The sequence below is a fragment of the Mirounga leonina genome, unplaced genomic scaffold, assembly GCF_011800145.1.
Source record: "Mirounga leonina isolate KUSES-001 unplaced genomic scaffold, KU_Mleo_1.0 Mir_126, whole genome shotgun sequence".
Lineage (NCBI taxonomy): Eukaryota > Metazoa > Chordata > Mammalia > Carnivora > Phocidae > Mirounga > Mirounga leonina.
This window is the reverse complement of record NW_023270314.1, coordinates 17,390,436-17,403,944: the sequence shown is the minus strand read 5'-3', so window position 1 is coordinate 17,403,944 and position 13,509 is coordinate 17,390,436. Positions and strand designations below refer to the sequence as shown.

Below are 13,509 nucleotides of genomic sequence, written 5' to 3'. Positions count from 1 at the left end.
AAAAAAAAAAATTGATTGTTTTATTTTGTCCATTAGATATAAAATTAATATTGGATTCTGATAGATAATAAAATCATATACCCATACTCTTAAATTATTGTGGAAAACAGCATAAAAGTCTTAATTTTTAAACTCTTCTTTCTTTTCCTAAGTTTTCTTCAAGGCTGTCTGTTAATAGTAGGAAGAAAATGGATGTTAGAGTAAACCAATTTGTATTTGAATCCAGTTTCTACAGCCTTCTATATGCGTAACCTGCGGCAAGTTAATTAATACCTGAATCTGTTTACTAATTAATTTGGGGATAGCTACCTCATAATATTGTTTTGAAAAGTCACCTGAGATAGCAGTGTTTTCTAGTAACACTTTGCACAGTACCTGCAATTTTCTGTATGTATGATCTTGGGCAAGTTACTCAGTTTCTCTAAAAATATTTTGCAATCTAAAATGGAGATACCTATCTTATAGGATTGTTTTGAGAACTGACTGAGATAACATGGTTGTTTACTGTAATATGTCTCATAGAATATGATGCATATAGGGGTTTAGAATATGTAAGTTTCTTTCACCTTCAGCAGACTAAAAATATGTTCCAAATTATCAGTTTCCCCATCAAGAATTTAAAATTACAACTAAGGTTTAAAAAAACTGAGCTTAAAAATTAGTGCTTGGTTTGTATTTGCTATTGAAGTTTGTATTATACAATTCAGAGTTTATCATTTCTGCTCTGTTCAAAGTTTAGTGTAATTTGGGGTGCCTAGGTGGCTCAGATAGTTAAACATCTGCCTTCGGCTCAGGTCATGATCTCCAGGTCCTGGGATTGAGCCCCATGTTAGGCTCCCAGCTCAGCGGGGAGTCTCCTTCTCCCTCTCCCTCTGCTTCTCCCCCTGCTTGTGCTTATGCTCGTGCTCTCTCTTTCTCTCAAATGAATAAATAAAATCTTAAAAAAAAAAAGTAGGTAATTCTGTGACCATTGATTAATCCTAGATGGAATAAATAACTTTATCTCAATCCTTTCAGAACTTTTCCTGCTTCTTGATTTATATTGTTACGTCTAATTAAGAATAGTGTGTTCTCATTATTGAGATGCTACTGAGAACAATTTTGCTTCCCATGTTTGTTAATTTAAGACTGGCTCAAATTGAGAAAATCTTCTTTATGTTGTATATAACTCGATGAACTATATCTGTTCCTGTACTTTGGAAATTCAGGTAAAAGGACCAGATAATAATAAATGAGTCTCAGATTAGGTCTGTCATGTAGGTATAACTCATGGTATTGCTTCTAGAAGTCTGGCCTGCCCTGCACTAAATTTTTAGTTTAACCAGAATTTTGAAAATGATCATAGAATTAGAACCACATCTGAACAACTACCTCCACTTGAGATTTTGGGAGGAATCTACATCGTGGGCCTTCTGGAATAATGATTTGTTTCATAAGACACGCTTTTGTGATTTCCATCATGGTTCCCAGCCCATGTGCTTTGGAGTCATTGTAAAAGGTTATCAATTTGCGTCTGAATTTCCTTCATCAGCTAATACTAGAATAACCACTGTTACCTTGTGAGGGATCTCCTACTTTAAATATTTGGGAAACACACTTCTTTCAGATCCCTTGTTATTTTAAGAACTTAATAAAAATTATGTCTTTAAACACTGTTCTTTGACTACTGGTACACACTGAATCTTTTTAAAGCAACAGTTTATTTTGGAATATGTAGATTTATATGTGAACTTCTTCAGAGCTTTCTTCAGAACTCATTTAAATTCTTAAATTAGGGGCGCCTGGGTGGTTCAGTTGGTTGGGCGACTGCCTTCGGCTCAGGTCATGATCCTGGAGTCCCGGGATCGAGTCCCACATCGGGCTCCCTGCTCAGCAGGGAGTCTGCTTCTCCCTCTGACCCTCCCCCCTCTCATGTGCTCTCTCTCTCTCTCATAAGAAAAAAAAAAGAAAAAAAAAATTCTTAAATTAGTCTCTATGAGTTTAAGTAACTTATGATATTTACGCTAAGTTATTTAGATATATGTACTATGGTTTCTTTTTTTTATTGAGTTTACTTTTTTCTTTTGCAGATGGTGATGCCCAGTCACTTAAGGAACATCTTATTGATGAATTGGATTACATACTATTGCCAACTGAGGGCTGGAATAAACTTGTCAGCTGGTACACATTGATGGAAGGTCAGGAACCAATAGCACGAAAGGTACATATTTAGAATAAGTGAATGAAAATATTTTTCTTGAACAGTTCACATTTTATTGTTAATTTAATGCCTTATGAGGCCTCATCAGTTATCTAGGAGAAAAAGACCATCAAAATGTTACTTTTACACTGTATAATAATAACAACAGCTAATACCTATAGAGGATTTACTATTTGCTAGTCACTGTTATAAGCAAATTATACATTATTAATAATTTAATCTTCACAGGAAACTATAGGGTAGGTATTATCTTCATTGTAGATAAGGAAATAAAGACAGAGGTAGAGAAAGTTTCAATTTAGAAACTTAGGCAACCTGTTTTCTTAATCACTGTGCTACAAGTTTTACAATTAAAGCCTAAAAACATTAAAAATGATCCATTATCTTTACTTTTTGGAACTAAAAAGTTACTAAAAAGTGAGGATCTTGTCATCATAGCAGAATACCAAATGTTTAAAGTAGCTCTGTCAATCTTATGTAAGTATTTGTTAGTGTTTCAGGTGGGGAAGGGGAAAGAAGGAAGTGTTTGGGGACCGGAATCTCTGAGCATATAATTATTTATCTGTGTTGGTTTTTTCCACACAGAAACAATTAAAAAGCCAAATTCCATAACACAAGGGTACAAACCTAGTAGACCAAACCATACATGGATTTATTTGGAACTGATGCTACAGAGTAGCTATATTAACAATTTGTATGTATATATTGGTGGTTTAGGTATAGAATTAAATTCTATTTTCTAAATAGAATGTGAGTGTACCTTTGATTTAGTTCAGTTTAGTTTTTTTTTTTTTTAAGATTTATTTATTTGAGAGAGAGTGAGAAAGAGAACACGAGCAGGGGGGAAGGGCGGAGGGAGAAGGAGAAGCAGACTTCCCCGCTGAGTAGGGAGCCTAATACTGGACTCGATCCCAGGACCCTGGGATCGTGGCCTGAGCCGAAGGCAGATGCTTAACCAACTGAGCCATGCAGGCGCCCTAGTTCATTTTAGTTTAGACCCTTAACTTCACTCAGCCTTCTCTTATAGCTATTTCAAAATTAGGATTTCTGTCTTTTAGGAATTCTAGCCTTATACACATAAAATGACCTGTTGTTTTATCTGTATTTGCTAGAGAATTGAGTGTTTTGATCAGTTGAAGGGTAGATTGCTTAGCTCTAAAACTGTTTAGAAGAAGAAGTTATTCCTGGGTTAAAGGAAAATCTGTTCCTGGAATATCTTCAAATATGCTAACCTGTGTTACTTTAACTTTAATGATAAACTTATCTTTTTTCTGGGCGCCTGGGTGGCTCAGTTGGTTAGGCGACTGCCTTCGGCTCAGGTCATGATCCTGGAGTCCCGGGATCGAGTCCCACATTGGGCTCCCTGCTCAGCAGGGAGTCTGCTTCTCCCTCTGACCCTCCTCCCTCTCATGCTCTCTCTCATTCTCTCTCTCGCAAATAAATAAAAAATCTTAAAAAAAAAAAAAAAAAAACTTAATAAAGGTAGCATATTATACAATACAAGTATTTGGTATGGTAAGCAGACCAACTAATAATAATAACTTCATTGGCATTACTTTTTGAAAGAGGCCGTTTTGGAATTTCTTAAAATCTGTGTCTAATAGCAAATTAAAATAAGTAAATAAATAAGTAAATAAATAAAAATCATGAAAATTTCATACAGGTAGAAAAAAAGTTTCTCTGTTAGGAGGCCATCCATTTATTTTTAATAAGATAGTTTGAATTTATTCAACCTGTAAGATAATATTTAAGCTTTAGTGTGCATAAAATTAACCAGAGTTTTTATTAAGATGTGTCTTCCTCCCAAATTAAATTAGTAAGTCTGGGAATTTCCACCTTTACTTTGCCCCCATGTGACTCTTATGACAATGAAATTTACTTAAAGAATGACGTTTTTTTAAGGGTCTGAAGCCCAACTTTGAATTTTACTAATCTCTGATTGAATTGAGGAACCTAAGATTGGTAGACATCGTGCAGAACAAAGTAGTTAACCATCTCCCTGGGCCTCAAATCTCTAAAATATTTTGCTTATAGTGTCAGGCACTCAGTTAAAACAACAACAAAACGGGCAAAAATAAACATAAATGAAAAAGAAATACAGTGGAACCAAAATCCAAGAGAAGCAATAGACAGTAGAAACAGACCCATAAGGAATCCAGATAGTGGAGTTACCAGACAGAAACTTTAAAATACTGTGCTTATTATCTTTAAAAAAATAAGACAGTGGAAGGACAGAACTGTTAAGAACCAAATATAATTCCAGAACTATTAAGATCCAAATATAATTCTATAATTCTAAAATAATATGAAAAAATTAAGAAGTAAATACTCAGTGTTTGAGTTTTAGAACACTAAATAGAGCCACAGAGAAAATTTGTAAACTAACATCAGTAGAAAATATACAGACTAAAACTTAGAGAGACTGAAGGATGGAATGCATAGAAATAAGCAAAGACACTTGGAGCACAGGGCATAATTTTAGTATACATGTAAGCGGGCTCTTAGAAGGAGAGGAAAGTCAGAATAGGGTAGAAATAACACAGGAGTTAACAGCTGAGAATTTTCTGAAACTGATGAAAGGTGACATGCTATATAGAATCAAGAAATGCTGTGAAGGAGCACCTGGGTGGCTCAGTCGTTAAGCGTCTGCCTTCGGCTCAGGTCATGATCCCAGGGTCCTGGGATTGAGCCCCGCGTTGGGCTCCCTACTCAGCGGGGAGCCTGCTTCTCCCTCTCCTACTCCCCCTGCTTGTGTTCCCTCTCTTGCTGTGTCTCTCTCTGTCAAATAAATAAATAAAATCTTAAAAAAAAAAAATGCTGTGAAACCCGTGCTAAAAAAATAAATACGAACAAAACTATACCCAATAAAATTATTCAAAAGCAAAGGCAAAAAGATATTCCTAATAGTAGCCCAAAAAAAAGTCTATTACCTTCAAAGTAAGAATAAACAAATGATTTCTGAAGAGAAATGAAAGCTGAAAAATAACCAACCATCTTCAACATGATGAAAGAAAAGTAACTGCCAACTTAGAATGCTATAAGCAAGGAAAGGATTCTTCAGAAAAGGATCCTTCAGGTGGTGAAAAAAGCTATTTTCAGATAAACAAATTGATAGAATTTGTTACTAGCAGAACTGCACTAAAGGAAATACAAAACAGTCTTTAGAATGGAAGGAAATTATTCCATATGGAAGCTTGGAGACAGGAGAAAATGTAGATTGACAGCAGTAAATATTGTGAATAAATGTGTTAAGGCAGACTATTTAAAATGGTAGTAATTTCTTATTGAGATGAATATATGCATAAATTTAAAATATGTAATATTTGCATATAAGTTAAGATAGTAGCCTCCTTGGTAACCTCCAGTGAGCTAATCCTTGGGTAGTCACCTGTGGCCAGCAACATATAGCAGAAGTTATAATAGGTATATCACTTTCAAGATTAGATTTTAGGGTCAAGGGAGTTAAAAGGTACAAACTTGCAGTTATAAAATAGGTAAGTCATGGGGGTGTAAATATATAGCATGGTGATTATAGTTAATACTGTATTGCATTTTTGAAAGTGGCTAAGAGTAAGTAGATCTTAAATGTTCTCATCACAAGAAAAAAAAATTTGTAATAGGATGGTGGACGTTAACTAAACCTATTGTGGTGATCATTTCAGAACATAGACAAATATTGAATCATTATGTTTTACAACTGAAACTAATATGTTATATGTCAGTTGTACCTCATTAAAATAGAAGAGATCAGATTATAAAAGACACCTTGGCTCACACTTGGGTGCACACGCCCTCTTGCTCTCTCTCATTTCTCAGTCTGGGGACTTCAGCTGCGTACTCAGGCAGCCTGTAGCGGGGCTCACATGGTAAGGAACTGAGATCTCTGACCAGTAGAGAGAAATGGAGGCCTGCTAACAACCATGTGAGTGAGCTTGGAAATGAATCCTCCAGTCTCATTCAGCTTTCAGATAATTGAAGCCCCAGCCCACAGCTTGACAGTTCAGGAGACCCCAAGCCAGAACAACCCAGCTAAGCTGCTCCAGATTCTTGACCCTCAGGAACTATGTAAAATAATGTTTATTCTGTTAAGTCGCTCTGAGTTTGGGGGTGATTTAGTATACAGCAACAGAAAACTGATAACTAATTTGGTACCTGGAAATAGTGTGTTGCCTTTACAAGATTTGAACTGTGGTGGTGGCTTTGGAACCAGGCAGGGAGTAGAAGCTGTAAGAACCTGCAAGAGTATTAATGAAAGCCTAAGGTGCCTTGAATAAATTGTTAGTAGAATTTTAGACTTTAAGGAGGCTGCCAGTGAGGACTTACAGGAAAGTGAAGAAAATCTTATAGGAACCCATAAGAAAGTGATCTTTGTTATAAGGTCGCAGAAAGTTTAGCAACATGTCAACTGCAGTAAATTGAAAGGTAGAAAATATATCTGGTAAGCTGAATGATCTTCCAGAACTGCCTGGTTTTTCTTGTGCCTGCATATAATCGGATGTAAGAAGGGAGAGAGAAACTAAAGAAAGGGCTGTTAAAAAGGAGCCAAGACTTACTAGTTTTGAGAATTTCTGGCCCCTCTCAGATGACAGACAATGCTGAAACTATGATATGTTCCCAAGCAAAGATGAAACTCAAGGCACTGTCAGGAAAGCATGACCAAAAAAAGCCACAGGTACGACTGTAAAATTCTTCAAGACCTCAGAAAAATCAAACGTGGTGCCTCACAATACTGTTCAGACAAAAAACCCTTTAAAGAATTTCAGGGTATACTTTACACTTCCTTTCAATATGTTGCTTCTAAGAACTCTAGGGCTTCTAAGAAGCTTAAGAGTGTTGCCCTTCAGTCTTCTCAGCATAAACCCAAGATAGGACATATCTAGAGGACATTTGTGGATGTGACTTTTTGTCTAATGGAATGAGACTCCAGTGAGATCCACTGGAGACCTATGATGTTTTCAAGAAGCACTACCATCTTGGACTACAGAGACAGTGTAAAATCAAAGAAGTCTCCTAGACTCCTACAAGCAGGTGTCAGACTATTTACTCAACTGCAAACATGTGCTAACTTTTAAGAAAAATTATGACCCAGGAAGCAGAATCAAGTGTTGTGAAGATTCATTTTCAGGTAAGGGCAGAATAGGTCCTAATCAAAGAATTTTAAGTATTTGCCCAGGTGGATTTCAGAATTTCTATGGACCATTGACTCCTTTGTTCCTCTTTCCCCGGGGCTCCTTTTAACAGGAGTATCTAAAAAAAATTATCTTCTGCATGCCCCACCATTTTATTTTGGGTGTATGTGGGGCAGAAAACTTACCTTGAAGTTCACAGAATTATAGATAAAGAGGAACTATACTCAAAATGCTTAAGAAACTATAACTAAGGATCCTTATCTGCACCTGACCTGATATAAATGACAAGTTTCTGACTTGGAGTTGATGTAATAATGGGATGATACTAAGGGGGCTTTGCAGGGAGTTCATGTATTTTACGTGTTGTGGGGAGGGACTGTGACTTATTGCCTATAGGCAGCCTATAGAGGCACTCACATAATAAGGAGCTAAATTCTCTGCCAACAGCTGGAGAGGATCTGAGGACTGCCAACAACCACATGATTGAGCTTGGAAGCAGATTTGAACAACATGATTAAGCAGCATGACCTAATTGACATACATTGCACTTAGTAAATGCAGAATACAAATTCTTCTTAAGTGGAATTTTTACCAAAATTGACCATTTGCTGGGCCATCAAGCAAATTCCACTATATTTCTAATGATAGAAATTATTCAGTGTATTTTCTGTCCCCAGTGGAATTTAGAAGTCAGTAACAACAAGGTAACAAGATTGTCTCCTAGCTATCTAGAAATGGAATAATATACTTCTAAAGTAATCCTTAGGTCAAAGAAGAAATACAAAATAAAATTAAACGTTTTAAACAATGATAACAATACGATATAAAAGTGACTAAAGCCATTCTTAGAAGGAATGTGATAGCTTAAATGTGTATATTAGAAAAGAAGAAAGTCAAAATGTATTGTCTCAGCAAGTTAAGAGAAGAAAAGGAAATTAAGCCTAATCAAGAAATAATAATAAAAAAATAGACAATTGAGAAACAAAGAGGGTTTTAGGGGGGAGGGGGGATTGGTTAGCCTGGTGATGGGTATTAAGGAGGGCACGTACTTGTGCTCGCTTCGGCAGCACATATACTAAAAAAGGAGGGCACGTACTGCATGGAGCACTGGGTGTTATACGAAAACAATGGATCGTGGATCACTACATCAAAAACTAATGATGTATGGTGAGTAACATAATATAATAAAATTAAAAACAAAAAAAAATAGACATTAATAAAATAGAAAAAACCTACATTAAATGAACAAAGTTGACTCAAAAAACAGTGAAGTTAGACCAGTAAAATAAAACACGGGTCCTGGCAAGACTGATCAAAATAAAATAATGCCCAGGGGGTTTGGAGGGGGGGGTCACCAAACTTTTTCTGTGAAGGGCCAGATAGTAAATATTTATGAGCCAGGGTAGTCTCTGTGGAAAGTATTCGTCTCTGCTGTTTTGGGTGCAGCCATAAATGATATATAAATGAATGGACATGACTATGTTCTAGTAAAATGTTATCTACAAAAATAGATGGCGAGTTGAATGTAGCCTGTGGGTCATAGTTGGCCCATCCCTGATCTTGGCCCTGGTTAATTAATGCCTACCAACATCACAAAAAGAAGGGCAACTAGATATTATTTGCACCTTATTTAGAATATCTCACTACGTATGAAGTAGTCTTACTAAAAATTACGAGAATAAAAAGATGGTGAACTTTTCAGTTAAATGACATTTTAGAGATTTATCAGTCAATTACAGTGCATGGGCTTTATTTGGATCCTGATTCAATAAAAATGAGATGGGGACAATTTGAATATTGGCTGGATATTTGCTATTAAGGGATTAGTTTTATTTTTGTTAGGTGTGATGTGGTGTTAAGGTTCTTGAGTCCTTGTTTTTGAAGAAATATATCCTGAAATATTTGTGGATAGAATATTATATGTAGAATTTGTTATGTATTAACACCTATGATTTCATAGTTGAGTTATACTTCTCTACTTGTCTATTTTTTACCACTAGTAAGTATAGTACTCAGTAAGTGCTACAAAAACAAATGTAGCTACCTCCTCGAAAATAGTAAATGTGTCTGATTAGACCATGTCATCAAATTGTTTGAGTACCGGATTTCTTTAGAAGTAACTTTCTGTTTCCAAAGGGGAAGAAGTAAGCACTTGGAATTAAGTAAAGTTTCTGTGAAACTTTCATATGCCAATTTAAAGAGTACATTAGGTTTATCAATATATTTCATGACTTTCTACAAAATGCTGTCTAATATTTGCAGCAAAATGAACAAATTATATTTATTTTAATTCAATATAAATTTGTATTTCCTGCACTAATTTGTAAAGAGATTTTACCTTCATTGTGGCCGTCAATTAATGGAACTATTTCTATTTAGCCATAAGTTTTAAATTTTGGACAGGAAGCCAGATTTCATCTTATGCTTGCTCTTTGTTATAGTTCACTTAGAAAAAATATTTTGGCGGTCACCTGTACTTCTGAAACATAACTATTATTTCTGAATATTCATGTTCCAGTCTTTTTTTTAATTTTATGTTAATCACCATACATTACATCATTAGTTCTTGATGTAGTGTTCCATGATTCATTGTTTGCATATAACACCCAGTGCTCCATGCAGTATGTGCCCTCTTTAATACCCATCACCAGGCTAACCCATCCCCCCACCCCCCTCCCCTCTATCCAGTCTTATTTCAAATGTGTATTTTAATGGTCATAATAATTAGGTAAGTATAACTTTGTACCTTGTTTTTTATAAGCCTGTTTCTTCCTGTTACACAGTCTTCATTATTTTAAATGGTTATTTTTAGTGCATTTTTAATGAAGTAGTAGACTTAATATAAACAAATATAGAGAAGATGTTATATAAATAAATAACCTACATACAACCATAATAACACTACTACATAAAAATGCTAATTACTTTTCTCTGCTGTGGAGCTACTGTATTCAAGCTTTAATTATTCATATAGTATGGTTCTTTCAAATAAAAATAGTTGGGGAGGACAAACTCATATTTTCTTTAAAAAAAACCCAGCTTTTTAATACACTGCTTTTGGAAGTAGTAAAATGTCTTATGAACATAATAGTATTTAGAGTACTGATGATGAGGGTTGTAACAATATAAGATATTGTTGGAGAGAAGAAAAAAATGGTGAGAAAAATCCTGAAACCCAATAAAGTGGATTTTGAAATAATCTTGGTGTTTTGTTTTCATTGTTTATAATGACTTTCTAACAGTTAAATCATTAGATTTTTTTTCCAGGAAAATATCTATTGGTGTTATGAAAATTAATCCTCATTTTTTAAAACTGTGCTTATTTAGAAAAATATATCAATATAAATAATAATGAGGGATTTTCTTTTTTGTTATTTTATCCTGTTTTGTTACTTTATCCTGTTTTGTTATACCATTACTTGCTTTGTTGTTGATCATTCCTTTTTTTCCCCCCTAAAAATGAGGCCTGTCAGCACCTCAGTTTTAGCAACCTACTATTGATTAGTATTAATATTATTTTAGGATTTTTACTCAGATATTAAGTCCCAGAGCAAAAATTTCTGATTGATAGGAATATTTGATTTCTGGTTTTTCTACTTAAATATAGCTACATGTAATCTTGTAAAATTAAATGATACAGAATCTTTTGCCACATTCTTAACCTCAAAATAAATAAGCATAAGAAATTTAAAACAAGTTTCATTAGTTAAGAGACAATTTATATATTAGTTTGTAAAATTAATTAAGAGAGAGGTGCAGGCTGTTGCCTGTTTTAGAAATGTGAATATAGCAAGTATAAATAAGAGAATATAAATGACGAAGTATTATAAAAATTAGTGTTAGATTCAACATTAAATATTAGCTAACCTACATTTGAATTTTTTGAGCTAAAACAATTTCCCTGCAAGTGAAAGACAAATTCTAAGGCCTTTACTGAACTGATGCTAAGCTTGTGAGTTACAGCAGTTATTTGGAGCTTCCCTGTAGCCATATTTGTCTAATGTATCACATATCAGGCTGATTACTATTTTCAGAAGCAGTATTCATGACTGAAATCCTACAGTTAACCTTTAGAAGATCAAAAGGAAATATACTTATTTAAAAGGTGACCCTAATATATACATATTTTCTCTTTTCCTGCTTTGTTGCTTGCATGTTTAGCAGCTTTTTTTTTTTTTCCATTCGTTGCATAGAATTACTAAGAGTGTATTTAAAGGTCAAACAAAGTCATCTTAGGATGGAAAACTAACATATCAGTTACAGGCCATAGCTGAGTATTTTGGCAGCAGTAATTTGTGGAGTTATTTTAAAAGATTTATTTTAACATATAGAGTGATTTAACATACAGAGTTAGCTGTTGCTAACTGAAGTTTTATAAAATTTATCATTTTTAAAGGTTTTCTTCTTGGGATCAAGTACTAAAAGCTAGCAGTAGGTCTAGATCATTAATCAGAACTGTATTTACATTGGGGGTAAACTTTCTTATTATAAATACTGAATGAATTAATTATTTATAGTATACCAGAATATCTTCATAGATGAGTAGAATGCCTTTCCAAACTGTCTGTTAATGTTTAATATGATTATTCATAGTCTGTTAAATATTCCAAATATGTTTCTGGCTTTTTCAACTATTTAGTATCTCTTATTTCATATTAACAGTTTTTAATAGTTTTTTTTTTTTTTTTTTTTTTTTGGAGAGCTGCAGTTTTTTTCTAAAGCCTTTAGAGAAATATATTGAGCTATAGCTAACACTGATTTGTTCTGGTTTTTAGGTGGTTGAACAGGGTATGTTTGTAAAGCACTGCAAAGTAGAAGTATATCTCACAGAATTGAAGCTCTGTGAAAATGGAAACATGAACAATGTCGTAACTCGAAGATTTAGCAAAGCTGACACAATAGGTAATGCAAGATCCTCTTTGTTGAACCATTGCTATTAGAAATTTAGTTGTAATTCTATTTCTTATATGCCACTAGGATGATAACCTTTTTAAGGCTTTATACTTAAACATTACAGATTTCCATCGCTGATGCAATCAATATATCTTAGCCTAGAGTTGAATTATTTATCATGTCTAGATCTACTTTACATTATTAGATGAGTTTATTTGTGCCATTTTACTTTTTAAAAAAAATCAAATTATTGTTGAGCATTTGAAAAAATACATATGTTTGTAACCTGAGTATAAAGTAGAACTGTAAGTAAAAATAAAAACTTGATTAAATAAAAACTTTTCATGTAATGTAATATAGATATCCTCCATCATCATCATCATGATAATGTTTCCCCTTCTTAGCATGGAAAATGACAAACTTTTTATTTCCCTTTTTCCTGTTTATTCTCTGGGCTCTGAATGCAAATTAAGTAGCTACTTAGATAAGGCAGTAGGCTTAGCATTTTTTTTTTTTTAATTTTTTATTTATTTGCGAGAGAGAGAATGAGAGACAGAGAGCATGAGAGGGAGGGAGGAGGGTCAGAGGGAGAAGCAGACTCCCTGCTGAACAGGGAGCCTGATGTGGGACTCGATCCCGGGACTCCAGGATCATGACCTGAGCCGAAGGCAGTCGCTTAACCAACTGAGCCACCCAGGCGCCCTAGGCTTAGCATTTTTATGACAAATTGATTTTTTTCTTTTTTAACAATGAGTAGGTTAGGAAATTATAGTCTCAAATACAAATGTACCTAACTCCCACTGTATATTTATAGATCTACATATACTTATATATTTATGTATCTACACATCTAAGTGCATATTGAAATGTGGGGGTTTTTTGTATTTAAAAGCCACATTTTAATTTAAGATCAAGAACGTGTTGAATGAGGATGCCTGGGTGGTTCAGTCGGTTAAGCGGCTGCCTTTGGCTCAGGTCATGATCCCAGGGTCCTGGGATCGAATCCCGCATCGGGCTCCCTGCTCGGTGGGGAGCCTGCTTCTCCCTTCTTTTCTCCCCCTGCCCATACTCACTCTCTCTCTCTCTCTCTCTGACAAATAAATAAATAAATAAAATCTTTAAAAAAAAAAATGTTGAATGAGATGTTTTTAAAATAAATGATTATGGATTTAATAACAGAATTACAGTATTTTTTGATAAATCACAGCTCAAAATAAAAATTATAAAAGTTATTTATTTTCAAGTAAAGTTATTGGAAAACAAGATTAGTGGTAATAACATTGATCT

The 13,509-nt window shown here is 34.3% G+C and overlaps 1 protein-coding gene across 6 annotated transcripts in view; it reads left to right on the top strand.

The window, feature by feature from the left end:
• Positions 1–13,509, top strand: part of USP15 (ubiquitin specific peptidase 15) — a 127,855-nt gene that overhangs the window by 28,622 nt on the left and 85,724 nt on the right. For 5 of the 6 annotated variants that reach the window (XR_004678734.1, XR_004678735.1, XM_035002247.1 and 2 more), the window contains exons 3-4: positions 2,070–2,200; positions 12,105–12,231. Coding sequence is in view for 4 of the 6 variants with exons in the window: in XM_035002247.1 (XP_034858138.1) it covers positions 2,070–2,200; positions 12,105–12,231 (258 nt within the window). In the remaining 2 variants the exon portion in view is untranslated. Of the gene's footprint in view, positions 1–2,069; positions 2,201–10,792; positions 11,435–12,104; positions 12,232–13,509 lie in introns of those variants that run through there. The other variant, XM_035002250.1, reaches the window with a different exon arrangement.